Raw genomic sequence first — 25,539 nt, 5'->3', positions numbered from 1 at the left:
AAATAAAAATATATTTTTATGATAGTAATAAATTTTAAATAAAACTATTCCTATTTTCACTTCGGATACGTTTGACAATCAATAACCATATGATCCAATCGGATAACATATATTTTCTAAATAAAATAAATATTTATTATATCAATGATTCACATATGTTGTTATTTCAAAAATAATACTATAATATTAATATTTTTATTTATCAAAATAAAAAAATATATATTTTTTATGATAATAATAAATTTTAAATTAAACTATTTAAAATGATAGTTTTTTGAAGGAGTATTTTTTTAGATATTAAATGATTATCCGAGAATTAAAGAAAATATTAGAGCTTTGCGGCTGAGCAGCACCAACGGGGACGATGACGCCTGCTTGTCTTTCCCGAGACGAGCTGGCACGCAGTGAGACGGAGGGCGGTGGGTCCCACGCCACCAGCCTCTGCTGCTGCAAAGCACGCAGCCAATGGCCGGAGACGAGCATTTATGGTGCTTTGCGGTGATGCAGTCACGAGTTGCCAGTCTCAATTTCCAAGGTTTTGGTTCGTCCCACGAAATATGCTGCCTCACAGCTTTGGAACAAAAGAAATGTACATCCATTGAACCATACATCTGTTGCGCAGTTCATCTTTGCCATTATACAACTCAGAAATGGCTTACAGATCACAAACAGAGCGATGATGTCACGCAGTATATGCCAAGCGAAGGTATATGTATCGAGAAAATTGTCTCACAAAAAAGCTCTGAGTAGTTGTTGAACAGCTTTATTCAGATGTCAGATGGATCAGATTTCACATTCAGACATATAAACAGCATAGGATCAAATGAATGATTGAACCAACCAATATCTTGTACATGTAAACTACAACAACAATGTAATCTTCCTTTGCTACAGAATCATGTTCAGCAGATATGTGTGAGCTCTAATGCTTTATCCTTTCTCAGAAAGCTAAATGAAAGTTGATGGACATTCATCATCCAAGTCCTTTTTATTGGCAAAGCAATCGACGAGGGTGATCATAGATGAGCCCGATGTAAGTAGCTCTTCTCATAGAGTCCGGTTACTTGGTCAGCAACAGCCCACATTATGGCCTGCCCAGGTGGGATCCTCATCAGCCTGGGAAGCAATCCTTTCCAAAGCGCACGCAACCCTTCTTCGGCAAATATTGTTCTGATCGCATGCACCATGCCCTTGTATTTCACATCACCACCTGATCTGCTTTGGGCCATCAGCCTTGTCTTGACAACATCAAAGGGGCCGGTACAGATTGGCCCAGCAGTCCCCGCAAGAAAGCCTGAAATCATAGACTGCCACGGTTGAAGCACCTTGCCATCTCCTTCATGCTTCTTCCAGAGAACAACATCGAACGCATTTTTCGCCGTGAACATGGCGGCTTGGTTGGTTCCGTTACGCATGACGGTCGGTGCAGCTCCGGCCCAAAGACCCAAAATGCCTTCTTCGCGAATGATCATCCTTGCGCAATGTATGGGACCCTTGTACTTTAGAAGCTCGGGTCTCAGCCCCTTTTGTTGCTGCAGCCTAATCTTCACCACCTGTATTCATGAGATCTACATTAATGCTTCACAACTGTGAAAGAGCACAAGTATGAAACAGCAATCCAGCACAAGTTACCTATAAAAAAGGAGAATTCTGGAGAAGAACACATGTCTAGCAAACGACGCCTAGTGCCAATGAACCTGAAGCGCATGACCTTGTGTGCGGATATTATGCAGAGTCAAATGTTTGTAAATAAACAGGTTAAATTCAATCTCTTTCTAAATTTAGGATTTGTTCACTCCGCCGTTATATCTGATATCTACAGACCCAGAGCCCTGTTTATCTTCTTATTCAGAATTATGTGATAATCATTGGGTCGTAAAGGTCTCAGCTGACTGACACAAAATTATTTTCTTGGCAATAGAATGTAAGGTGTATGCAGTTCCTAGCATTTCAAAGCAACTAAAAACTTCAAATACTGTAACAAAAGCTCAGTCCAATTTTATCCTAATGAAACCACTTGGTTTTCTGCAAAAAGAAGACTCTTGGATCTTCATTGTGCACAAAGTCATTTCCTCAATTTGATAATGTAAACAATACTTCAGTGAAAATAAATAAATAACTGAGGAATAAACATGTAGTTCGAGATGGTCGACATCTATCTTTCACATCCACTATGTTTTGAATAAAGGTTTGGCAACTTCCAGAAAAAGTTTAGAGAGGAATGCATATAGATTCATCATGAAGGTCCAAACCAATCACCTCTAAGGCAAATGGAGTTGTGCCTGCTGAGCTAAATCAATACGAGTTGCACTTATGCTGGTGACTCTTGCCGGACAAGGTGTGAGAGAATTATCAGGTCTTCATGGGCAGACAACTGGATGGTTATACCAGCATTGTCCTTTCCAGGAAAACCTATGATTTAATGAGACTTTGGGGTAAAGATGCAAGTATGCTAAAGCAATATCATGATTAGGGAAGTATATCAATTTTAAGACCAACAAGAGATCTATATCAGTTGTACCAATACCTAATCGGTGGTCCTGAAACTTTTTCCGTGTACGAGATCTCAAATTCAATGCAGTGTCTGATCAAGAATGCCACATACCAATATGCTGATTATGACAACAATAAGAGGGATCACAAACTCATGTACAATATGAAAATGCATACGAACATCTTAAGATATATGGCTTCCGTAAAAGGACACTTGGTCTGAGGCAAATTCAATAGCATGCCTTAGTAGGAATGAAAGAACTCATAACACGATCTTTCTCCTTCAAAGGTTTGACCTCCTTTTCATACATTAATGTTAAGTGGATTGATATTGCAATAATCATTAGATCAAGAATATCAAGTTCAAGATTTTAGTATAATTTTTTCTCCAATAGATGACCAATTTAGAAACAGTAAAAAAGATCAAAATCTTTGACCTAAACAGCACGATAAAGATCGATGAGAAACATATATTAATAAGCAATCAGACAGCAACGACTACAATGACAATATCAAGGTCAGAAATTGGGAACTAGATAATAAGATGAGGGGCAACGGGGCTCGCCTCGAAGGGGGTAACGATGACGAGGGCCTCGAGGACGCCCGCGCCAAATCCGGCGGCGACCCTGCCGCGGTTGGAGAGGTCGCCGGTGGCGGGGTCCTTGAAGGCGGACTGGAGCAGGGCATTGGAGCCCATGCGGAGGGCGTACTTGAGGGTGAGGTGGGTGGCGAAGGGGGTGAGGCCCTTCCACAGGGCGCGCACCCCCTCGGTCCGAGCGGCGGTGGCGCCGCAGTGCACGATCCCGCGATACGCCCCGGTGCGGTCGAGCTGGAGCCGCGTCTTGATCACGTCGATGGGCTGCAGGCAGCACGCCTCCACGACCCCGCCGAGAGACCCCGCCAGCGCCCTGACGTGCGGCGGCGTGGTCCGGCCCTTCCTGCGGCCTCTTTCATCGCCAGCGCCGCCTGCTTCGCTGACGGTCGTGGCCATGTGGGATGAATCCCCAACGGAGATGGGGAGGAGGGAGAGACGGGTCGAACCGACGCCAAATCAGCATTTATTCAACGCTTTGAACCGTCATAGTTTAGTGTCGGTGTGGCCCGTCGGAACGAGATCGGATCGCCACCGTTGGTGGCGCATGTGCCGTCAAATACCCCTCCCCCCAAAAAAAAGGGGTAGGCTTTTCGGCTGCCAACTGCGAGTGCGTGCGCGATCACCGACGTGATCTTCGAACGAGAGCGGTCCGATCATGATCGGACGTCCGTGATAACAGGAAGACCCACGCGTTACGGTGGAGAAATCCGGCACGTTTGGCTTCTACAGCGCTGCAGTGGGGCAACGGGTAGAGGAGTCTTTATTTTAATAGGAGCCTGTTTGTGGGGCACGCAGCGGTCCAATTGATACACTGGTTTCCACTGGGCTCACTCGAGACTCGGTCAACCACCCGAGTGAGCTGTCTCGATTCAAAGCCAGGTGGACCATGTCGGCAGTGCTGGCCCATGCTGGGGTGCGAACTCGGGTACGAACGTGTTTGATCCAGGAGAGGTATTTGGACACTTTACCGTGACGAAATCGTCGGATGGTTGGGAAGATAATAGATGGGTGTCATAATATTTATTATACCTTTGGGTCAAATTCAAAAGAAGGAACGATAGGAAATGTAGTCGATTTACGTGTGTCGAAGATGATTTCGATCAAGTTATCAAGAGGAGATATCATACGAGAAATCTGTAATCATAAATAACTTTTAGGTTTAGAAATCCTCGTGGGATGTGAATGGTCGGTCTCACGAGGAAATTTTGGATGTAAGAGTAACAAATAAAGCGAAGCGCTTTGACTGCATCAGATGGTTGAAACGCTTTGATGAGGATATGAACAAAAGCCACCAAATCATCATCATCAGTTTGTGTAGAGGAGGACTATGGTATTACGCTCGACTTGGTGCTCATGACGTTGATGAGAGAGATTGGGATTTAATTGAATCCCAACAATCTCGTGGAGCAGCCTCCTGCTCGGTCATGCCCTCGATTTAATGTCCACCAGTACGTGGAAGGAGAAGCCACATACAGCAACGTAAACCCTAATTTATATCCTTGGATGTACAAGGTGGCAACATGAATGAGCAGGAAATGATTGTTGGTGTCTGCTTCTTGTAATGGATCGGGTTAGATGGATTTGGAGCCTACTTAATTCACGCTATGTAACAAAGCTTCTCGCTGTCACTCACGGAAGGTTGGCAAGCCAGAATTAATCACCGCCATTTCTCCACCTAACACCATGAACTCTTCTCTGCCTATATAAGAAGCAGCAGAGCTTGCAGCAGCAATCCAACACAGCTGTCTCTACTACTACTTCCTTCTTCTTCTTGTCGTTGTCTGTGTCAATGGGGAGCTGCTCACGCTGCCCTACTCTCCCTCTCATCCTCCTCTTCCTGGGACTGATATCCGTAGCTCAAGTTGCACTCGCCGGACGTAAAGTTCCGGCCAATTCGGACACGAAGGAGACCGAGTTCCTCGGCCATGAAGGCACTGTACTGATTCCTGGTATCGGGCGGTACATGATCGGCAGCCATGAGATGCCTGGATTCCGTGGTTTAGACCACAGCATCCCAGCTGCAGCTAATGGCAAGTATCTTCCTGGGAACGATGACACGTTTGTTCCCAACCCCGGGTATGAGGTCCCCAATCCATTCCGCGGAGTGATCCCATGAGAGCATGCAGCAGAGTTGTAGTGGACTGCTCGCTTTGAATAAAACTGGTGAAGCTTCTTCACCACTGCTTCTGTTGGTGATCTCTGGAATTCTTAGATTGTGCTTGATGGTTTTGGTTGTAGAGAGTGAAAGAGTCATTGGGTTCTGTTGATGATCTCTGGAATTCTTAGATTGTACTTGATGATTTTTGTTGCACAGAGTGGAGTCAGTGGGTGACTTGTAGTTCATGGTTTTTACCTGTATCAATCACTGCATCGAGTAGCTGCTGTACTTTTCCTTCAATTGCCTGCATGCAAGAAGTAGAGTTCAGTTCAAAAGTCAATCTTCAGTGCTCAGTTAATACTGCTAATTTACCCTTTTTCTCTAAAGAAGAACTGCTGCTACTGTCAGATGCTTCTCCTGGCTCAATGAACATTTATTTCAGCCAAGAAGTATAGAGGTCTGTAAATAAAGGATGAAAAGTTAGATATGCCCAATGGTAGTTGCCATTGGAGTTCCATCTATTCCAATTTGTAACAGTAAACTAAGCTGGGCGAAAGATGTTCCAGATCTGACTAATTCTGTCTCAACCCAGAGCGGCGAGACATGAATGAATGAATGAAGAGATGGGCCCTGTCTTGATGATTTTGGTCACCAAGAACATGGTTGGTGGTAAGGTTGATGCCACTTCTTGTGTGGTGTAATCTGCCTTTGTAAGCAAGCAAATGGAACAATATTAGGAAAGAAGAGGCCAGATTGAAGGCATACTCATAGTGACAGGTTTCAGGGAAAAGTAGCATATCTCAGAATTCATTAGCAGATACTTATTTAGGCATTTACTAGAAATAAGGTATAATTGTTGCATGAAAGTATTGATTGTTGAAGAACACAGATAGGAGAATATGGATGAAATGGTTGGCTTACACTCTTGAAAGTTATGGCAATATTAAGACTCCGGTCTTATGGTTTAGATTCCCAATTCTCATCTGCAAAAATGATCAGTTTGTCTTGTTTTATTACATTACATGCACAATCTCTCCTTGACATTCATTCAATATCAAGCTAGCTGTGGAATTATTATTTCATGCCAAACAAAATGAAACACCAATAAGACAACAATGGGTTGAAAGGTTTGTATCAGACATGCAAAAATAATGTAGTATCTATCTCATGTCAATTTCTACAAGTTCTTACAGTACAAAGTTAGTAATCATCATCTTGGAAAAAATCTAAATACAAATCAGAGAATTAGCGAACTCCAATGGTGATAGCCGCAAGTCCATGAAAATAATACTTGCGGCACAAAACTAACATCTATTCCTAATTCTGTTTGTCAATGAATGGCTATTCGGGATTGTTACTTCATAACCCTTCAAACAAAATGCTGCAACTTTATTATCATAACGCTTATATCATCCAGTGATCCTCGTGTAGCCGATAAATCCACAAGCTTTTTGCAAGCAGACAATGATGATGCAGTGTCGGCATCGATACACAATGGTCGAGCTATATCTACAGCCTCCTGATTGCTAACCTGAAAAGAATTAGGAGTAGCATATTGTCATCTTCACTCGAGAGAGCAGAGATAAAAGGAGAAAGGTTTTGCAGTCCAACAAAAGATAGATAAACCCAGAGAGCAATTGTACCTTGTCCCATAGCCCATCAGATGCAAGAATTAAGAACTCGCATTCAGTTTCAATGTTAATGATTTTAGTCTCCGGCACCGGTATCACCCATTGTTTCAGATGCAAATCTCCAATTCCCCTGGATACAGCAAGGGAACCTTGTAACCTCCATGTGCCTCGGCAGTAATCGACATAGCCACCCTGCATGAGATGTACACCATGCTCATGAGCAAATTTTTTCAAGGTATCAAATTGCAAAGACATATTATTTTTGCATACATTTTCATGATCATCTTAAGATCAATTAATAGTACTGAACCCACGCCAAGTTACTCTGAAATCAAGAAGCATCAAATGTAAAGTTTCAGCAAATTTTGCTGATTCCATGCTCTGTTAACAGTGTCATCAGCTGATACTAGCATCAAATCTTAGTGATCAGGATTTCTCGTCGGTCTCATTTCTCATCAATCTAAGTAAATGGTGGTACCCTAATTCATGGAAAAACTAAATTGATTGAGGTCATTAACCAATTCGTTCATGGCATACAGGAAGAAATCCCTCCCACACATATCAACAGTCATATTATCAAACTATGGAAAAGAAGGGATGAACCAAATGATGTAGAAATACTTACAAGGCTCTCAATTCGTTCCCTTTCATCTTTTCGAGAAGGCCGGTGGTCGGATGTGAGGGCCTCTGCTTTACCCGCTCGGCTCAATACGGCTCGGCAATCGCCAGCATTTGAGACAATAAGATCACCATCTATGAGCAAGGCGGTCACGCAGCAAGCACCTCCATCCATTTCCGCCTTCAAGAACTCTTTATCGGTTTTCATATATCCAATCCTAACAGCTTCCTCCATAGCGCTGGAGTCTGCTCCACTTGTTGTCGACACTTGTTCGATTATAAACTTTCCCATGTTCTCAGAAGCAAATTCAGCGGCTCTCTTGCCACCATGCCCATCAAAGATGCCGAAGAAAGACTGCGAACACAAAGGGGAGGGAAAAAATGAGATCAAGTTAGGACTTGAAGAATTCATGCCACAAATACATTGCAAATTTTCTAGCATACCAAAATCTCAAGCCTTTAATCACCTATCTGTACCTCATCAAACCCCACGATTAATACTTTATGAACAAAATCCAATCTTTTACTGCTCAATTCACAGAGCAGAAAATTAGACCGACTTAAAGACCGCAAAAGCCAATCTTTAATTCGTTTGAAGTTTTCGCGCATAGAATTATCGACTTCTTATGATAATTATTCAGAAAAATCTCAATTTTACGCCTAATCTGGACTCCAAAATATTTAGTTCAAGAACAGAACAAAGATAAATGAAACCCTCGAAGGACACCTACCAATTTGGCGTCTCCATTGAGGTCCAGCGTCACCTTATGCCGATCCTCCATCTCCAACCTCTTCCTCCCCCTCTTGCAATACATCGAATACCTCACGCTTTCCGCCTCCACCTCCTTCTTACCATCCGATCCCTCGGACGCGAAGGGCAACCCCTCCATCAAGGGGATATCAATCCGCGCCGGCCTTTTCCTCTTCAACACCGACCCCAACTCGGCCGAAGCCGGAGGAGGCGGGGAGGACCTGGCCGTGTCAACGGAGGGCGAGGCGGGTGAGGCGGCGCCGATTCCGGCGTTGATCGCCCGCAGCCCTCTTGAGGCTCTCTGGAACCGCGACCGGAACGGGGAGGACGAGTACGACGAGCACGGCGAGGCGGCGGGCGAGCCCGTGTTGAGGGAGAGGGCTTCCGGGGACCCCTTGCACGAGATCGAGATCCGAGTTGGGGAAAACACAGGAGAGCTGGCGATAGCCACAGAGCACGACATCGTCTAGTCTTCTCTTCCTTTTTCTTTCTGATGCCAAGTCGCTTCCTTTCACCAAATTGAACTCGCCGTCGGAGAGCTGATATTTATAGCGCTCGAGTGTTGGTAAAATGCTCCTCAAGAACTAGCGCTAGTAGATTTGGACGATTGAGATCATCTGACAGGATCAGAAGGATCTGATAGAGGTTGGACTTATTGATCGGTGCCGGATGAAAAACAGAAGCCCGAAAGGGCACTGGATCGGAAGATTTGGCAGATGAGTCAAAGCAACGTAAATGGCGTGTTGGCGAAGGTGTGAGAAGTCCGACCTTTCCTTTCCAACATCGAGACGCGGTCGCTTGAAGCGATCTCTCTAAGCAAAGAGTAACGTGTCACCCGTCCTCGCTCGGCTGACTCACCCGCCTCTCTATTTGACACTCCATCGGGACCCACAAAGGACCTCCAACCAAAGACAGGACGACCAACGAGTATGAAGGGAGTGGGTAATGGAAGTGTTTTCTGGAAGGAGAGACTTCTTTCGCGAACACGCAACACCAATCTAACCACGACAGATCATGCAGCGAACGCGTCGATCTGTTGCGTGGCACGCCATGTAATGGCGATCCCCGTGCCTGGTTGGTCCGAAACGAGAGAGATGTTGCGACGGGTGACCGGGCTACTAAGAATCTTGGGTCAAAGTGGAGCTAATGCACGTGATCGACAGCTCGGTGGGGTCCGGAGAGCCGAACGTTAGGAGAAGTGACAGGAGTATAGAAATGAAAATAAAAATACGACCGTTGGAACAGAGCAGGAAGCAGACCGTTGAGCCGCGCACACGCGTCCTTTAATTGTGGTGCCGCCATGTAGCCGGGCAGCTTCCACTTGTTCCGACGTAGCGGCGACAGAGTCAACCAAATGCTTTACTACGGTCGCCGCACACGCGACGACTTACAAGTCGCCCTAATTCGCGTTGCCCGACACGGTAATGAAGTTAAGAGTGTGCAATAGGTACGGGATAAAGTATGCACACGGTGAAGTGCTGGTATTGCAGACACGAAATAATTGGAGATATATGTAGTCGATAAGAAAGTTACTATTTCATTATTTTTTGTTCATTTGAAATTAAGGTAGAATCCAAAAATAGGTCATGAAAGGTGATAACATTTGTTTGGAGGAGCAAAAACAAAGTCTTTAACTAAAGAAACAATTGTTCGACACCTCCTATTTGTCAACTAAGCAGCCTTGCTTTGCTGCAGACACCGTTGACTAGTAAAACAGTCTATAAGGTCAATTAAATTCTTATTAACATGTACAACCATTTCAAAGTATCATTTGGTTATCCAAGGCGAATCGTATAGCCAAACAGGGATCTATGGTTGTTTGGTCTTTGACATGGTCAGAGAAAGTCAAATTAAATTATCGGATTATGTTTTATGGTCAAATAAGAAGTTTCTGTACATTTGGTAGCTGAAGTGATTCGATCTAGATCTTCCAAATTACCAAGTCCTAATCTAGTAGAAACTCAAACGGATCCGACTTCAGTTATTCCCAAGGTGAGAGGATGCAACATCTCTTAGTGACGGTGTTGCTTTGAATTCTTCATCTTCGTCTTTGTTTTACTTTTATTTTTCTTTATAGGATGGCGGGAGAATCTACTTTAGATTTAGTCAATTACACGTGACTCGTGAACCGACGTCAACGGTCTTTGCCCGACTGCATTCACGTTCCAACACGAGGGTGGACTATGTCTCGGCCGCTCAGCCATGTCGTACATCTCTGGGTCCCACTGTGAGGGCATTTCTGCCTTCAACTGTAGAGCAGGTCGGTGAGCGGGCAAGAAAAGACCGAGAAGAATGTTGTCCGATCGTTCCTCAGACGGGACTGAGTCCATCTACAGAGTTGAGCTCAGCTCGTCTTCTCAGTGTCCGCCGCAAGCCTTCTGCCAGCCCTGAGAAAAAGGTGTGAGCTGCCGGTCTCCTTGCATGCAAGCAGGCACTCGTGTCGCTCCATCCAGAGAGCAGCGCCCGACACGTTGCTTGCACTCGTGTCGCTCCAACCAGAGAGCAGCGCCCCACACGTCCGAGCGCTCACGACCTCGCTATCCTCCAACTAAACTCCCAGGTGGCGCCGTCTCCTCCCGCCCCGCACCGCCCTATCTCCTCCATTTAACCTCACCATCGCCATTGGCAGCAGCTCATCCGAGTGTCGTCAGATGCTGAGGCAAGTGGGGATCGAAAGGCTTTCGCGCGGGTGGTGGTTGCGACGAGTGAGAAGGATGTCGACGGAGCAGGAGAGGCGGGAGCTCGACGAGAGGGCGAGGCGGGGCGAGACTGTCGTCCCTGGTGGGACGGGAGGGAAGAGCTTCGAGGCCCAGGAACACCTCGCCGAAGGTCCTGTTCCTAAGTTCTATAGCATAACAGTACGTACTCTCACCAGATATGGATCGAGTCGCTTACAAACGGTGGTTCCTCGCAGGACGGAGCCGTGGAGGGCAGACGAGGAGGGAGCAGCTAGGAACGCAAGGGTATCAGGATCTGGGGCACAAGGGAGGGCAGACGAGGAAGGAGCAGATCGGGGTTCAGGGGTACCAGGAGATGGGGCGCAAGGGCGGGCTGTCCACCACGGAGGAGTCGGGAGGAGAGCGGGCGCGGAGGGAAGGGATCGAGATCGACGAGTCCAAGTTCAGGATGCACTAAGCCTTGCGCTCGTGGATAGCGTTTGTAGGTAGTGTTGCTTCGGTCGATGTAGCAAGTACGGTTTGTAGTTTGTGTGATGCATGCATCTCGTGGCCTTTTGCCTCAGCCATGAGCTTCGACTCCAAAACCATGTAATAACACTAACGAGTTGTGGAGCTTAACATGCATGACGCAGTGGTCCGTGCCTCAAATATGTTCCGTCCGATAAATCAACGGACGGCCATCTAATAATCCAAAAAATAGTCAAGAGGAGAGGAGTCGTAACACTGCATAAGAATCGTTCCCCCTATAAAAAAGTACTTTTCTTTTGCAAATTTACAGAAAAATACAATGTTGCAGAGTAGTTGCAGTCTGCTGTTAGTGATCACGCCATGGCCGGGAGGCGATCCTTGCGTAGAGGAACTCGTTCCAGGTATCCGGCAGTCCCGGTAGACACCAGTGGATGCAGTCAGCGTAGGTGGCGGGATCGGCCTGCTGCTCCGCCGTCAGCAGCTTCCCTTGCCGGAGGGTGTGCACCGAAGTGTGCGCGTCCTTGCGGTACTCCGACATCCCCGTGATCCTGACGAACGTCACCGGCACTTTCATCTTCTTGATCACGTTCTCCGCCACCACGAACAGCCGCCAGTCGGTGCCGACGTCGAGCGGGTGGGATAGGTTCGCCACCGGCTGCGTCTCCAGCGCGCACTTGATCCCCTTGGGGTCGTCCCAGTCCGTGCTCCTGCAATTGTTACCAGATGTTACGCCATTGTACTGTACCACGCCACATGTTGGCACATGGCAACATGCAGTTGACGAAAAGCCACTGCATGCGTGATGGGATTGGCATAACCACAAACAAGTCGAGACGATTCCTTCTTCCACGTCTTGTGGGTCGTCTTTGTGGCCTTTTTAAAGCACGAACGAGCTGTGGAGTTTCCCATCACCGCATTCTGATTCCGCTACCTTCAATCATCTTTCGTTGTTAACTAACGTGGAACAAAGGAGCCTTCTCGATCCAAAGTGGCGGTGGGCCTTCGCCGTCCTAAAAGTAGCTTTCTATGGCGACTGTGCGTAGCCTCAAGTCGAATTGCCTTGCGGGGACGGAGTTGAATTATTGCTGATACGTGGTTCTGACTCCGTCAACCATCCCCATATTGATTGGTCGTCCATCATTAAATTCGTACAAATAATGCAGTAAATGTCACGAAAAGCTAGAATGATTTGATCCCTGGACACCATTGTCAACGCCACCTTGGGGAACGATGATGTATTACGTTGAATGGTAGTACTTAAAATCTCAGAACTTGTGGATCAGAGCATGTGGGCACTCAGCGTCTCATTTAATCTACTGTCCTGTATCATTGTATATAATCTAGGGTTGATGATGGGGTTGATCGTACCTGATGTGGTTGGGTGACATGCTCATGAAGAACACCATGGTCCGGTTGAGATCTACGTTCTTCTGCACCCACTTCGACCATGTGGTCAACACTCTCCTGTACGCCAGTGGCCGGTCGACCTCATCGTACTCCGTCGATCCTTGATCGAAGGATCCACGCCTGCAGACATCAAGTTCAGCTCATCACCAGCTATAATGGTGTCTGCCGTATGGCCAAGCTCGTCCGGTTAAAGCTACTCACAGGACTTTCATGGTGGGGGTGTTCAGCCACCAGATGTAGGTGTTGAAGATGAGGTAGTCCACGTTCTTCCAGTGCTTGCCGTGCTTGGCGATCGACTTGGGCATGATGATGCGGTTGAGGATGTTGTGGATCTTCGGGTTGTCGGAGTTTGACTCGACCAGGAATGGGGCCCAGTAGAACTCCACGGTGGCGTTGTACTCCTGCTCGCGTTAAAGAAGGCTTTGATTCCGATCGAGCCAGAAGGGGGTTTTGCTTGGTCGAGCAAGAAAGGGATTACCTCGATGCGGAACACGTTGAGCGAGCCGTTCTTGGTGAGGGTCTTCTTGTCCCATGGAATCACGGATTGGACGAGGCACACCATTGACTCCCACTGGTTCCGGTTCAGCGAGTCACCCACGAACATGAGACGCTTCCCCCGCAGCCTCTCCAGCATCACCCTCGCGTCGAATCTGTGCATCGAAGGAATCCAAATAAAGCCAGTTAGAATTGCTGGTAAGAGAGCAAAGCAGTGCCGTCGATCGGCAAAGAACAGCATCGTACCGGGGCAGAGAACAGTCTCGAGGCTGCCATCGCCACTTCTGGTATCCGTCGTCCCGGCGGCCGTTCCTCATGCACGTCACTTGCTCCGTCAGGAACTGGCACTCCGGCTCCTTGTACACGGGGTAACTCACGTCGTCGTAGACCCATCGGCCAGTGAACAGGTCGCAGCTCTCCGGCACGTCGAGGACCACTCGTCGCCGTTTCGGCTTCGGCTCGGGCGTCTCCCTTGTCTCTTCATGCACTTCTTCTCTTATGACCTGCGACTCCACCACTCGCACGATGTCTTCCCTTTCGGGTGCACTCCGCTGTTCTTGCACCGAGGTCTCCATGCTCCTCTTGGCTTCTTTTGGTTGGTGGAAGCCTTTAATTTCTCGGTCGTCCTTCCTGCTCGGCTCAGCTATGGGGAATTCTTCGAGGGTGATGCCCGGAGACTTATCTCCGCCACTAGGACGATACTCGGCGATCGACTTGACGTCGTCGTTGTAGATGAACGTGAAGACGAGGAACACCGAGAAGACCATGACGAAGACGGAGTACTTGCCCCTTTTCCGGCCATTGCTAAACCAAGCCGAGTGCTTCACGTTGAACGTTTCCGACGCGAGAACCGATGCTTTCCGGCGAGGCAGAACCATCTCAGATTCAAATGAAGGAGAGAAGAGAAGAGAAGAAGAAAGCAAGATACAAGAAAGGGTTGAAGTTTGAAGGAGATGAGGAAAGAAATGAAGCAAACCCAAAGAATACAAAGGAGAAGAAGAAGACGATAAGGGAGTAGGTTTCAAGGGGTTTGTTGAAGTGAGGTTTTCTCGACAGGCTTTCCCGTTGGCTGGCTGCAAAGTGTTGCTTTCAGAGTTCCTTTAATGAGCTCACACCATGGGCCAAGAACAGCAGATGAGAGGATCAAATTGATGGACAAGATGAAGGAAGAAGAAGCGTCAATGAACAACAACATATAAGCTTCCAGAAGAGAGATAATAATTAGGTGGTGGTACTGCTATTGGAAGAACCCTAGGATGGGCTCCATCAATATTTTTTTGTTGTTGGGTAGGTTGCATCTTTTGGTGTAATTAGAATAGCCAAAGGCTGACAAGTCCTAACAATGCTGCGCTCAGATTCTTTGACCTCTATTCATGTGAGGAGACAAGCCACCTACTTATCTAATACAAGGAACTATTCTTTCCTTGTAGTTGCTGGCTGGCAATAGCACATGTATTTGCAGCTGGCATTATTTCATATGTGGAATGATCCACCAATGGAACTTCTTTTACCTATGTAAGCTGCTAATTATACATAATCTCAAGTTTACAGCAAAACTTACATAAGTTTGCATGGAAATTTGGTCAACAAATATATTATTGACTTTGCATATAAAACAATGTCTTGAGGGCCCCATGGTTTGTCACAAAAAGTTCAAATGTGAATAGCTAGCAGATGAATGCTTAGAGTTGTTTCACATGGACATTATTAATGTATTAATTTAGAGAACAATCACTGTCCATCGATGAAGTTGGTATTTATAGGATTAAACTAAGTGTAAGGACAGCTTTGACTCTGCAAACATAAAGAACAAGTCCACATGTACTATATTGTTTGATCCTATATATAAAATGCATACAAATATTTCTACGACAAGGTTGTAAGTACTTGTAAGGCAATACAAGCTTCGATTTATATGTACTTGTAAGGCTTTGATAGGACAATATTAAATGCTCAAGTCGTCGAATTGAGAGCAGCTTTGCTGAAATCAGAATCTTAAAAGCTGGGGGGAGTGATCACTTTCTCTTGAAACGAAGCAGTGCAAGAGAGTTCATCTGCTTCCTGTTTATGTTATCACACATTCCTACTACATGAGTGATGACAGGAATCATTGCCTTTTGATTGCAGTATGAGTAGTTAACATTGATTGTTGCTTGTATGATGAGATATCTGATTGGTAGGTGACAGTATGAGTTGAAGTGGATCTCCACATTCCCACTAGAACCACTTGCAGATTGGTGATGCTATGCTACAGTGTAATCTTCGTTGGAATATCTTCTTTTTAATATAACAGCCACGGGAAACATGTTCAGATGTGCTGGATGTGACAGATGCATGATTAATGAATTCCTTTTCATGGTTTAATAGATTGAAAATTTTGTTGATCACTTGTATATCACATGCTCATGGCTCATGATTATTGAATAATTCATCCTGGAATGAAAAGAAAAAAACAAAAACAAAAACAAAAACAAAAACAAACAAAATTTGCTGCCAAGTTGAGTTTACCTCTCAAAAAGTGTTTCTCTAGGAAAGGCACCTTAGCAATGCATGGTAAGCATGTGATCGGCAACAACTGTACCAGGTTGGTCTGCCATTTGATCATTGACTTGCATATCTTAATCCGAGAACATATATGGCAGGTGTCATGTGTTACAGAAGTGAAACTTAGCAAAGCATGGTGAGCATGCGATAGGCAACAACCATTACCATACCACGTCGATATGCCATTTGATCGGTGACATGCATATCTTAGTCTGAGAACAAATATGGCAGGTGTGATGTGTTAGATGTGAATTATCTTGTCAAATCGAGCGATGAAGACTCTACGATCAAGTCAACAATATGGGTGATACATATCGATAAGAGATTGACATATGAATTATCTTGGAACAATCAAAATTTGATTATACTAATTTGTACTAATCGATAAAAGTTGGATTTCAATTAATACTATTGATTCAATCAATACCGATCAATGGCTAGGATTGATTTAGTTCACATTGTCAAATTGATCATTTGAACTATTTCAAAGGATTTTTAAATCCTTTTTATAGTATCATTCCCCTCTCAATCTCTTTTTCAGTTACATATTTCTCTCATTCTCTAATTTATACTCTATTAAAACCCACAAAATTATGATCGGTAGATTGAATCAACTAGGAAAGAGAAGATTAACATGTAAATTAAGAAAAAACTCTCTAATCAAATATATATTTTTTCATAATTTTTATTGATTTATAAGATGATTAAACCTATTCAATGTTCTTAATATCTAATATGTTGTTTGAGGTTTTTATGATGATAAAATAGGGTTAATTATGAAGTAATTAATGTATTTAATATTGTGATTAATTTATTTAATGTTGATTTAATTGAAATTAGAGATATATTGGGTGAAATCTTTATATTTCATGCATATTATGGTGATTCACATGATAGAATAAGTTTTAATTAAGTTTTTTTTTAATAATGTGATTAATTATTTTAATGATTATATAATTGAAATCATTATTAAATATACTAAATATAATATAAATATAGTTAATTACTTTCTAATTATTTATCATTCATTATTATAAATATATCAAACAAAAATGAGTATCATTAATTTTTTTATTTATTGATGTGCGACAATCGGACATAATGAGTATCATCAATTTTCTTGTATATTGTAAAAGATGGATAATTTTTCATAAGTCAATCAATGTTTTTGATAAAATTTAAAATGTAAACTATATTAAAAACATAATGACATCATGATAGAAGAGATTGGATCATAATATATTTTTTAGATATTCACCTAGAATGAAACCAAATTAATTTACAATTGACGAAAAAAAAGAAAAATATTGTTTTGGACTCTATATATAGCTTATTATATAGACTTAATGTTGAAAGATATTAACAAGTTACCATCATTAAGTAAGTGTATAGCTTTGGCAAAATCAATCACAAAGTTTGTATATAATCATCATTGAGTCTACATTTTAATGTAAAAATATATAAATCAAGGTATGCAATACCGTATCGTACCGGTGTTTCAAGGTTGGCTAAGTACGATATGGTACTGTGTACCGAGTGGTATGCTAGGACATATTGAACGGTACACCTAATTTAGGTTTAAAACCCTTCTAAAATACTTGAAAATAAAAAAAAAAGTTAGGATAGGGTTTTTAAGTTAGAAATAAATAAAGTAATAGCATAAGTTTAGCAAAATCAATGTAAATTAGGTAAGAATAGTATCACATATCTTTTTCGAGCTTTGAAGAATATTTTGTGTAATGTTCGTATTTCAGTCCATTATGGATTGTCCTTATATAAATATACTTGTTGATTAGAAAGTTATTCCTCTTAATCTTCCCAAATTAACCTAAATTCAATTCAAAATTCATTATTTTGTAGAGTTTATGAGAGACAAATATAAGAAAAAAAGAGTTTAAGATAGTTTAAGAAAGTATGAGAATGTAATGAAGTGAAATAGGGGAGAAGAAGGGTTTAAATACTATGAGAAAGGGCTCCAACGGTCAATTTGACTGTTGGAACACTATATCACTGTTACCAAGCGATTTTAAATATTTTTTCCTCTTACTATAGCACTGCTACAATGCAACACTGTAGTATGTTCCGTCCGATAGCGGACGATCTGTGCACTAGTATGTTGTTGGACTGATATATACTGCTTGTATCAAGCGGTACTATTTAAAATTGCATACCTTACTATAAATTTTCTTAAAGTCAATCTAGAGGTAAAGTCTCAAAGGTGATAGTTTGATTCTAAGTATTTGAGATCAAACGATGAAAAAAAAAAAAGGTGAAAATATTTTTATTTCTTTTAGATTTTGGGAGACTATGGATGAAATTATAATATATATCAAACCACTAATCAATACACAAGTATCGTGTCATTACAATATAGATCCTAGTAGAAAAAATGTATATATACATTGATTATAAATTAAATTTAATATTTAATATTTATTATGCTAATAAAGTCTTATTTATATTTTTTTGTAATCAAGTGGTGGCTACAATTTAGAGGGGATACACCAAATTTAAGAATGGTTGCCATTCATGTATTTTTGCAAACGATAACATGGAGTGGTTACAAATATAACTAGTAAATGTTTACATTGAATCACACGAAGGTCTGCAAAAGATTATCGTATAGATAGTTGAAGAAACTAGTATATATCCACTATAATATGTGACTAAGATTGTGATGTGTTGAACTAGATAAGGAGTCAAAGGAGGTGGAGATTGATCCCATCGACCTCAAATATTACAACAAAGATTTACAACCGATGTTAGAATAAGTCCTAGCAATGAGGAATCAAGAGGATCCTTTATTTGAGGTGTGAGATCTTATACGTTCTTCACAATTTATCATCGAGGTAATAAAAGAAGAGGAAGCATATCTCCAAAAGAAAAAAGATCTCCTTCGATTAGAACGTGATAGAATGAGCTGGACAACATCGAGTTAAACTATTCGAGAAACCAGAGATATCCAACCATGATAATTGTGTTGGGAAATCTAAGGGCGACATCACATGCGCAGTGGAAGAACATAAAACAAAAAATCCCAAATTTCCCTATACGTGTTCGTCGTCGTGCATAGATTGGTGCGCAAAATCCATGACACAAAAAAATCACGTGTGAGATAGTTGTGTTACCTAGGGAGATCATATATCTCTAAATTCCTATAGATTTGTAGGAGTGGATGAAGGAGGTCATGCGTCCTCATCTCTAGTAGTGATCCACACAGTAAGGCTACAATGACGCTCCTCAAATCTCCAAGCCTACTATGGGAGAAGGAGAATGGGAGAGGAGAATAGGAGGTAGCTACTAAGAAGCCCCAACCTATGAGCATTTAGTTTTCTCTTATTTATAGAAGCCCCCAGTTAACCCCTAATGGATCCTACCCTATTGGGTATTGGATCTCTATCCAATTACTCAAGCATCTTAGATTAGTGAGTCTCTACCTAATAATCTATTATTAGCTCTTATTGGATATCATCCATGGGATCCAATAATTCAGGGGCTTATTAGATATCCAATAAGATAGGGGCTCTAGTGGATATCTCATATCCGAATCTCTACTCATCGCAACACCTACCATATGTGTGTGATCCTCTAGGCTCAATATCGAGCTAGCCGTAAATCATACCTGTCAGAACTCCTTTTGGTTTAATGAATTATTATCTCCATAATAATTCACTTCACTCATCGACTACGGACGTACTAGGCCACTACACCGTAGTCCCCAAATGATACAAGGGAATCCAATCCTTTGGACCTATCTATCCTCAATTACCATATACCTATAGTCCCTCATCCATCTAATATCCTAGAGATCAGATACCGGGCATGGTGCTGTCAAACTCATACGGTTTCTCCTCGAGTCTCACTTTAATCAGATTCTCTCGAAGAACTCTTTCTCTCTCAATCCGAATGACCTTGGCTAAGGATTTGTTCGAGCAAGAACACACGGGATATTCCTCTCATGATACCGAGAGTGGATGATCATTTATCGATACTCGATAGCCCTTGTAAGGTTGGTTGCCACTCCCAATAACCGACTGTACTAGATTTGTAACTTCCAAACCTATAAGTCCAATATCAAAGAGTGAAGTACTCATACAAGACATCTTTTGTGTCTTAAGTCTAAGGACCAAATACAATATTAGGACTATAGAATCACTATCTAACAATAAGGTATCAGCAACCATCCAATATTCCGTGAGCGAATCAATCGGTGAACTCATTCTCCAATGAGCACTTGCAATGTATCCTTAGTGTCCCCACATGAGCAGCTATGAGACCAACTGTCTCTATCATATAGATGAGTATACAACACACCAGTCTGTCTGGTTATCACAATGTCCTTCTCGAGTAACTTATGACTAGAATTATTTAGGGTTTGTGTTTAAATGTGAATCGGTCTCATTATCGTGATCTCATCACGATTCGATTCCCATTACACAAATCTACGGACATCACAATATATATGCATATATTCAACAAGCAATATAAAGTGATAAAATGCTAAAATATAATAAGCAAAAAGAATATGTGTCATGTCACACGTGTCATCACTCATGTGATTGGCTTGTAGGGCACTTATGACTAGCAAATTATTTATCCAATGTACAAAGGCAAAGGCAAGGGGGAAGGCAATAGCATCAACCATACCTTTGGAAGAATCAAGGAGTATGATGAGATACCTTTAGCAACTCGCTCGATCCATAGACATAACAGCGACGTGGACAGTAGTGTCTCGACCAACGATGGTAATGATGCTAGAGAGTTGATAATCTCATCTACACAGTTTGAGGGTGGTGTATAGATCAAGGAGTAGTATTTTACGTATGCTACTTAAGATTCATATCATGAATCTTGATGAGATGTTGGTCAACCTTATACACAAATAGCAAAGAGGAATGCAATGGATGATTTTGAACATATGCAATAGAGCTTACACGACATAGATACAAAGCAGAGCTCATCGTATTCCCGACCATTATATTATGAAGAATCTTATAGCCAATAGTAATATAGCGATAGTTGATCATTCTTCTTCAAGTAATAATACAATGATCAATTTTATGACATAAAGTAGATAATTAGTGACGAAAGTAAAAGTTATGACATTCTCTAACCTTTGCACAAATACATGCTATAATTATACTTACCTTAAAGTCCTCTCAGACATGTGTGATGAATGATATTTAAACTACGACCATCACCATATTAATGCATCAATGATATACGGTGTATCAGTATATTAAGTCATGAGATCAATTTCAGGATTGAGTCTTTCAAACATATAATATTAATATATAGATATATAAGAAGATATACAAGATTGAGGATCCTAATCCATTGTCAATGGAGTCCCATCATTCTTTTTGGTGATACATATAGGTATATCTATCGATCTATTTATCACTTTATTTATTCGAATCTTAAAGTTTAACTCAAAATCTAACAATTTAAATAATTTCCGTATAGATAATTCAATATCAAGGATGATTCTCCTTAGAGTCCAAGAAAGATATATACCACTACTTATTCTAATTTAGAATATTTTGACCAAAATTATACTAAATTTATATTTATTTTAACTTAGAAATCTTAATCTAAGTTTTTTTTTTAGGTAAATTTTGAGGAATTTTTGTTTTTTTTTTTTTTTCAGTGCCATTAGTATACCTTGTCATGTTGACACTCAACACATCCATACGAGAACGGCTGTATAGTTGGCCAACCGACATGCCGGTTTAGAGGGTAAAACAAAACTTGGTTCTTATCATCCAATCATAGTTAAGAGCTTGCAAATTAGGTATTATATGTATTCTTAGTTGTCGCAAATTATAAGCTTCTGGTTTATGATCTCCATATGTTGCTTCCATGCATAATGAGTATCAAATCATGTTACCATTTTGCCATTATTTTGGTATTCTTGTTCTTTCGCTCAAGTACTAATAAAACCACTGCATTAACAAATTAGGCACACATTGATGTGGATATAAAGCGGAATAACCTTTGTATATGAACAAATACTACCAGACCATGATATGTAGGGGAATTATATGAAATCATAATAAAATAAAACACCAAGATATATGTGGAAAACCCCTCTAATGTGAAGGGTAAAAATCACAAGACAAACTAGAGATAATCCACTATGAGAATAATGAATATACAAATCTCAATCTCTTACCATAAACTCTAGCAACAAACACAAGAGAACAACTAGGATACAAGGATCATATCACTGTCCGCGATATCTAAAACCTCTCCAAGTAATCACAGCAAGACTCTAGTATAGATTTGATCTAACTTGAGATGATAACACTGCTAGATGATTGAAAACAGTCTCTATGCATTGCCCTTGTCTTCTTCCCTTTCTTTCTCTTGTTTTTCTGTCTTTTTCTTCTCCTCTTTGTTGCTGCGAAGATCACCACGTTGCTGCCCTTTTCTGTATAAAAAACACAGCCACCTTCGCATAAAAATGCAGCCACCACACCCCCTTTATATTGATCTAGGGTTAGGTTAAGAGAGGGTGTGGGCTGTGGACTGATAAAGCCCACCATGGGTTGAACCCACTTTGGGCTGTCAGCCCAACAACCTCCCCCTTCAGCCCATAAGGAAGGTTGTCCCATGACTCATCAATGTAAAGTCATACCGACCAACTGTCGGCATATCTCTTTTCTTTCTTTTGGTAAAGTCTTTGTCAACATGTCTACTCCGTTGTCATCTATGTGAATTTTCTGAAGCTGCAACTGCTTCTCTTCAAATATATTTTGAATCCAGTGGTATCTGACATCTATATGCTTTGACTTAGAATGAAACATTGGGTTCTTACACAAATGGATGACACTCTGGCTGTCACAATGGCAACACATTTCTTTGCATACCTTGTAGCAGCAATATATTATGCTTCTGTGGTGGAGAGAGCAATACACATTTGCAACTTGGATTGCCATGACACAACTCCCCCTACAAAAGTAAGTACATAACCTGAAGTAGACTTCCTCGTATCTATATCTCTTGTCATATTTGCATCTGTGTAACCTGTCAATACATGTGGTCCACCTCCAAAGCTTATACAAACCCTAGAGCTCCCTTTGAGATATCTAAAAATCCACTTCACTACTGCCCAGTGCTCTTTGCCTGGATTTGCAAGAAATCTGTTAGTAACACCAACTGCATATGCGATGTCTGCCTCGTACATACCATTGCATACATTAAACTTCCAACTACTGAAGCATAAGGAACATTTTGCATTTTCTCCTTCTCCTCATCACTTGATGGACTCTGTTCTAAGCACAACTTGAAGTGACCTACAAAAGGAGAACCAACTGGTTTTGCATTACTCATACTAAATCTTTCCAATACCTTCTCGATGTATGTCTCCTGTGACAACCAAATCTTCTTATTTTTCCTATCACGAGAAATCTACATACCTAATATTTGTTTTGCTGGCCCCATGTCCTTCATTGCAAAAGACTCACTCAACTCCTTAAATCTATCAATTTTAGACATATCTTTCCCAAGGATAAGCATGTCATCAACATAAAGTAAGAGAATAATAAAATTCTCATCAAACCATTTGATGTACACACAATGATCTGAAGTCGTTCTTTTGTATCCATTTTCTATCATAAATGAATCAAATTTCTGTACCACTGTGTTGGAGCTTGCTTTAGCCCATAAATGAAGCCTTCTAGTTGCTCCATATAAATTTCCTCCTCCAAATCCCTATGAAGGAAAGCTGTCTTCACATCTAACTGTTCAACCTCCAAGTCCTGGCTAGCAGCAATACTAAGAACAACACGAATAGAAGACATTTTAACAACATGAGAAAAAATCTCTTCAAAGTCAATACCTTTCTTTTGACCAAAGCCTTTCACAACCAATCTAACTTTGTACTTTGGTTAAGAACAATATTCTTGAGTCTTCAACCTAAAAACCCACTTGTTCTTCAAGGCCTTCATTCCATTTGGTAGTAGCACCAAATCATAAGTGTGATTCTTCTAAAGAGCATCCATCTCTTCCTGCATAACAACTAACCACTTCTCTTTCTGCTCACTTTCAATTGCTTCTTGGTAATTCCCTAGTTCACCTGCATCAGTAAGCATCACATACTCATCTGTAGAGTACCTTCTGGAAGGTTGACGTTGTCTAGAAGATCTTCTCGACTGAGGTTCTGCGGGAAGTTGCTCTTCAACTTCTTCTTGCTCAACATGTCTTGCAAGTATATTAACATCAGGCTCTACACTATTTTCCTACACATCTCCCCCATCACCCTGATATATTGGAGGAGTAATTAGATCACAATCTGCTAATGCTTCTGCAGAAGTATTGGCTAGTGCCTTCTTCTTCTTCAAATCTTCAAAAGTTTGATTCTCAAAGAAGACTACGTCTCTGCTTCTAAACATCTTCTGCTTTTCTGGATATCAAAGCTTGTAACCAAAATAATCATATGAGTAGCCAAGAAAAATATATTCTTTAAACTTACCATCTTGCTTGGACCTCTCATTGTTTGGAATATGTGCAAATGCATGCCAACCAAACACTCTCAAATGCTTGTAGGAAACATATTTCCCTAACCATACATGCTCTGCAACATCACCATCTAGGGCTGTACATGGTGATAAGTTGATCATATCAACTGTAATCCTCAAAGCCTCATCCCAAAACCTTTTGGGTAGCTTGGCCTGTGAAAGCATACATCTGATCTTTTCCATGATGGTGGGGTTCATCCTCTCTGCAATAGCATTATGCTAAGGTGTACTAGGAACTGTCATCTCATGTTGGATCCCATGTGACCTGCAATAATCATTAAATAATCCTGTATACTTACCATCATTATCAGATCTTATGTATTTCAATTGCCTTTCTGTCTCCCTTTCAACCCTAGCATGAAACTCTTTGAAGACATTAATAACCTGATCTTTGGTCTTCAAAGCATAGACTCAAACTTTCCTAGAAAAATCATCTATAAAAGTGATAAAATAAAGTGCACCACTTATACCAAGAACCTCAACAGATCCATCAGGAGTTTTTATCCTCAAAGGACCACATTCATCTGTATAAATACGGTCTAAGGCATACATTTTTCTAGACAAAGAAAGACTAGCAAATGAAACTCTATGTTGTTTACCTGCCAAATAATCAATACAAGGGTTCAAATGTATACCTCTCTCTTGGAAATAGCTTACTGCCCCTTCTCGCTTATTTGTCTCAGTCGCCTATACCACAACTCCATGTTGAAGTCTTTTTCTGTAGCATTTAACTGCTCACCATAAGCTTTAGCTTGCAACCTGTATAAAGTATGACATTTCTTTCCATTAGCTATAACAAGAGAACCCTTACTGAGCTTCCATTTCCCTATGTGAAATCTGCTATCATAGTCTTCATCATCTAACCTTCCAACTGAAATTAAATTCAGCCTCAAGTCAACCACATGCCTTACATTTTTAAGTACTAACTTGCAGTCAAGGTTGATCTTTAAATGGATATCACCCATGCCTATGATATCTGCTGTGCCATAGTTGCCCATCTTGACAACACCAAAATTTTCATATCTGTATATAGCAAAAAACTCCCTCCGTGGTGTAGCATGATAAGAAGAACCTGTGTCAATCACCCACTCAAGATCCTAACACACACAAGAAAAAATATCATCAGAAGGAGACAAAATCAAATAATCACCATCCTGTACTATAGTTGTGATATTATCTTTTGACTCTATAGACTCCACTTTTTTTTCCTTTTTCTTGCTCTTCTTAGGTTGCTTACAT

At 41.6% G+C, this 25,539-nt stretch overlaps 5 protein-coding genes across 6 annotated transcripts; 2 read left to right on the top strand and 3 right to left on the bottom strand.

Moving 5' to 3' along the window:
- Positions 1–803: 803 nt before the first annotated feature.
- LOC103991749 (mitochondrial succinate-fumarate transporter 1) lies at positions 804–3,553 on the bottom strand. Its single transcript, XM_009411291.3, has 2 exons — positions 3,059–3,553; positions 804–1,553 (listed from the first exon to the last, which is right to left on the bottom strand). Exons 1-2 carry the CDS (start codon positions 3,482–3,484, stop codon positions 1,017–1,019), a joined length of 963 nt encoding a protein of 320 aa, XP_009409566.2. The 5' UTR covers positions 3,485–3,553; the 3' UTR covers positions 804–1,016.
- Positions 3,554–4,849: 1,296 nt separating this feature from the next.
- On the bottom strand, positions 4,850–8,721 carry LOC135643641 (probable protein phosphatase 2C 32). The gene is made up of 4 exons (XM_065160855.1): positions 8,167–8,721; positions 7,443–7,790; positions 6,830–7,009; positions 4,850–6,717 (listed from the first exon to the last, which is right to left on the bottom strand). Exons 1-4 carry the CDS (start codon positions 8,647–8,649, stop codon positions 6,556–6,558), a joined length of 1,173 nt encoding a protein of 390 aa, XP_065016927.1. The 5' UTR covers positions 8,650–8,721; the 3' UTR covers positions 4,850–6,555.
- Positions 4,878–5,204, top strand: LOC135643814 (putative cell wall protein). The gene has a single exon (XM_065161180.1). The coding sequence runs from the start codon at positions 4,878–4,880 to the stop codon at positions 5,202–5,204; it is 327 nt and encodes a 108-aa protein (XP_065017252.1).
- A 1,711-nt stretch (positions 8,722–10,432) lies between the features above and the next one.
- LOC103991747 (protein SLE1-like) lies at positions 10,433–11,598 on the top strand. 2 transcript variants are annotated; one of them, XM_018829099.2, is made up of 3 exons: positions 10,433–10,746; positions 10,819–11,015; positions 11,101–11,598. In XM_018829099.2, exons 2-3 carry the CDS (start codon positions 10,838–10,840, stop codon positions 11,319–11,321), a joined length of 399 nt encoding a protein of 132 aa, XP_018684644.2. In that variant the 5' UTR covers positions 10,433–10,746; positions 10,819–10,837; the 3' UTR covers positions 11,322–11,598. The 2 variants fall into 2 exon arrangements, with proteins under 2 accessions (XP_018684644.2, XP_009409563.2); XM_009411288.3 differs by having other exon boundaries at positions 10,434–11,015; positions 11,101–11,597.
- Positions 11,599–11,608: 10 nt separating this feature from the next.
- On the bottom strand, positions 11,609–14,538 carry LOC135643314 (protein trichome birefringence-like 28). The gene is made up of 5 exons (XM_065160117.1): positions 13,481–14,538; positions 13,218–13,389; positions 12,941–13,140; positions 12,701–12,859; positions 11,609–12,039 (listed from the first exon to the last, which is right to left on the bottom strand). Exons 1-5 carry the CDS (start codon positions 14,110–14,112, stop codon positions 11,679–11,681), a joined length of 1,524 nt encoding a protein of 507 aa, XP_065016189.1. The 5' UTR covers positions 14,113–14,538; the 3' UTR covers positions 11,609–11,678.
- Positions 14,539–25,539: the final 11,001 nt, after the last annotated feature.

Source organism: Musa acuminata, chromosome BXJ3-7 (genome assembly GCF_036884655.1).
Source record: "Musa acuminata AAA Group cultivar baxijiao chromosome BXJ3-7, Cavendish_Baxijiao_AAA, whole genome shotgun sequence".
Taxonomy (NCBI): domain Eukaryota; kingdom Viridiplantae; phylum Streptophyta; class Magnoliopsida; order Zingiberales; family Musaceae; genus Musa; species Musa acuminata.
The sequence above is the reverse complement of the archived record's forward strand: the minus strand, read 5'-3'. Positions and strand labels throughout refer to the sequence as shown.

Bases quoted from the DNA above. Each gene is read 5' to 3' on its own strand.
- LOC103991749 (XM_009411291.3), bottom strand. From the start codon at position 3,484: ATGGCCACGACCGTCAGCGAAGCAGGCGGCGCTGGCGATGAAAGAGGC. The intron at 1,554-3,058 runs GCGAGCCCCGTT...TCATGAATACAG, and splicing joins TCATCGTTACCCCCTTCGAG to GTGGTGAAGATTAGGCTGCA.
- LOC135643814 (XM_065161180.1), top strand. From the start codon at position 4,878: ATGGGGAGCTGCTCACGCTGCCCTACTCTCCCTCTCATCCTCCTCTTC.
- LOC135643641 (XM_065160855.1), bottom strand. From the start codon at position 8,649: ATGTCGTGCTCTGTGGCTATCGCCAGCTCTCCTGTGTTTTCCCCAACT. The intron at 7,791-8,166 runs GTAGGTGTCCTT...TTGTGTTCGCAG, and splicing joins TCAATGGAGACGCCAAATTG to TCTTTCTTCGGCATCTTTGA. The intron at 7,010-7,442 runs GTAAGTATTTCT...CATCTCATGCAG, and splicing joins GGGAACGAATTGAGAGCCTT to GGTGGCTATGTCGATTACTG.
- LOC103991747 (XM_018829099.2), top strand. From the start codon at position 10,838: ATGCTGAGGCAAGTGGGGATCGAAAGGCTTTCGCGCGGGTGGTGGTTG. The intron at 11,016-11,100 runs GTCCTGTTCCTA...GGTTCCTCGCAG, and splicing joins CCAGGAACACCTCGCCGAAG to GACGGAGCCGTGGAGGGCAG.
- LOC135643314 (XM_065160117.1), bottom strand. From the start codon at position 14,112: ATGGTTCTGCCTCGCCGGAAAGCATCGGTTCTCGCGTCGGAAACGTTC. The intron at 13,390-13,480 runs GTACGATGCTGT...TTCGATGCACAG, and splicing joins CGAGACTGTTCTCTGCCCCG to ATTCGACGCGAGGGTGATGC. The intron at 12,040-12,700 runs GTACGATCAACC...TAACAATTGCAG, and splicing joins ATGTCACCCAACCACATCAG to GAGCACGGACTGGGACGACC.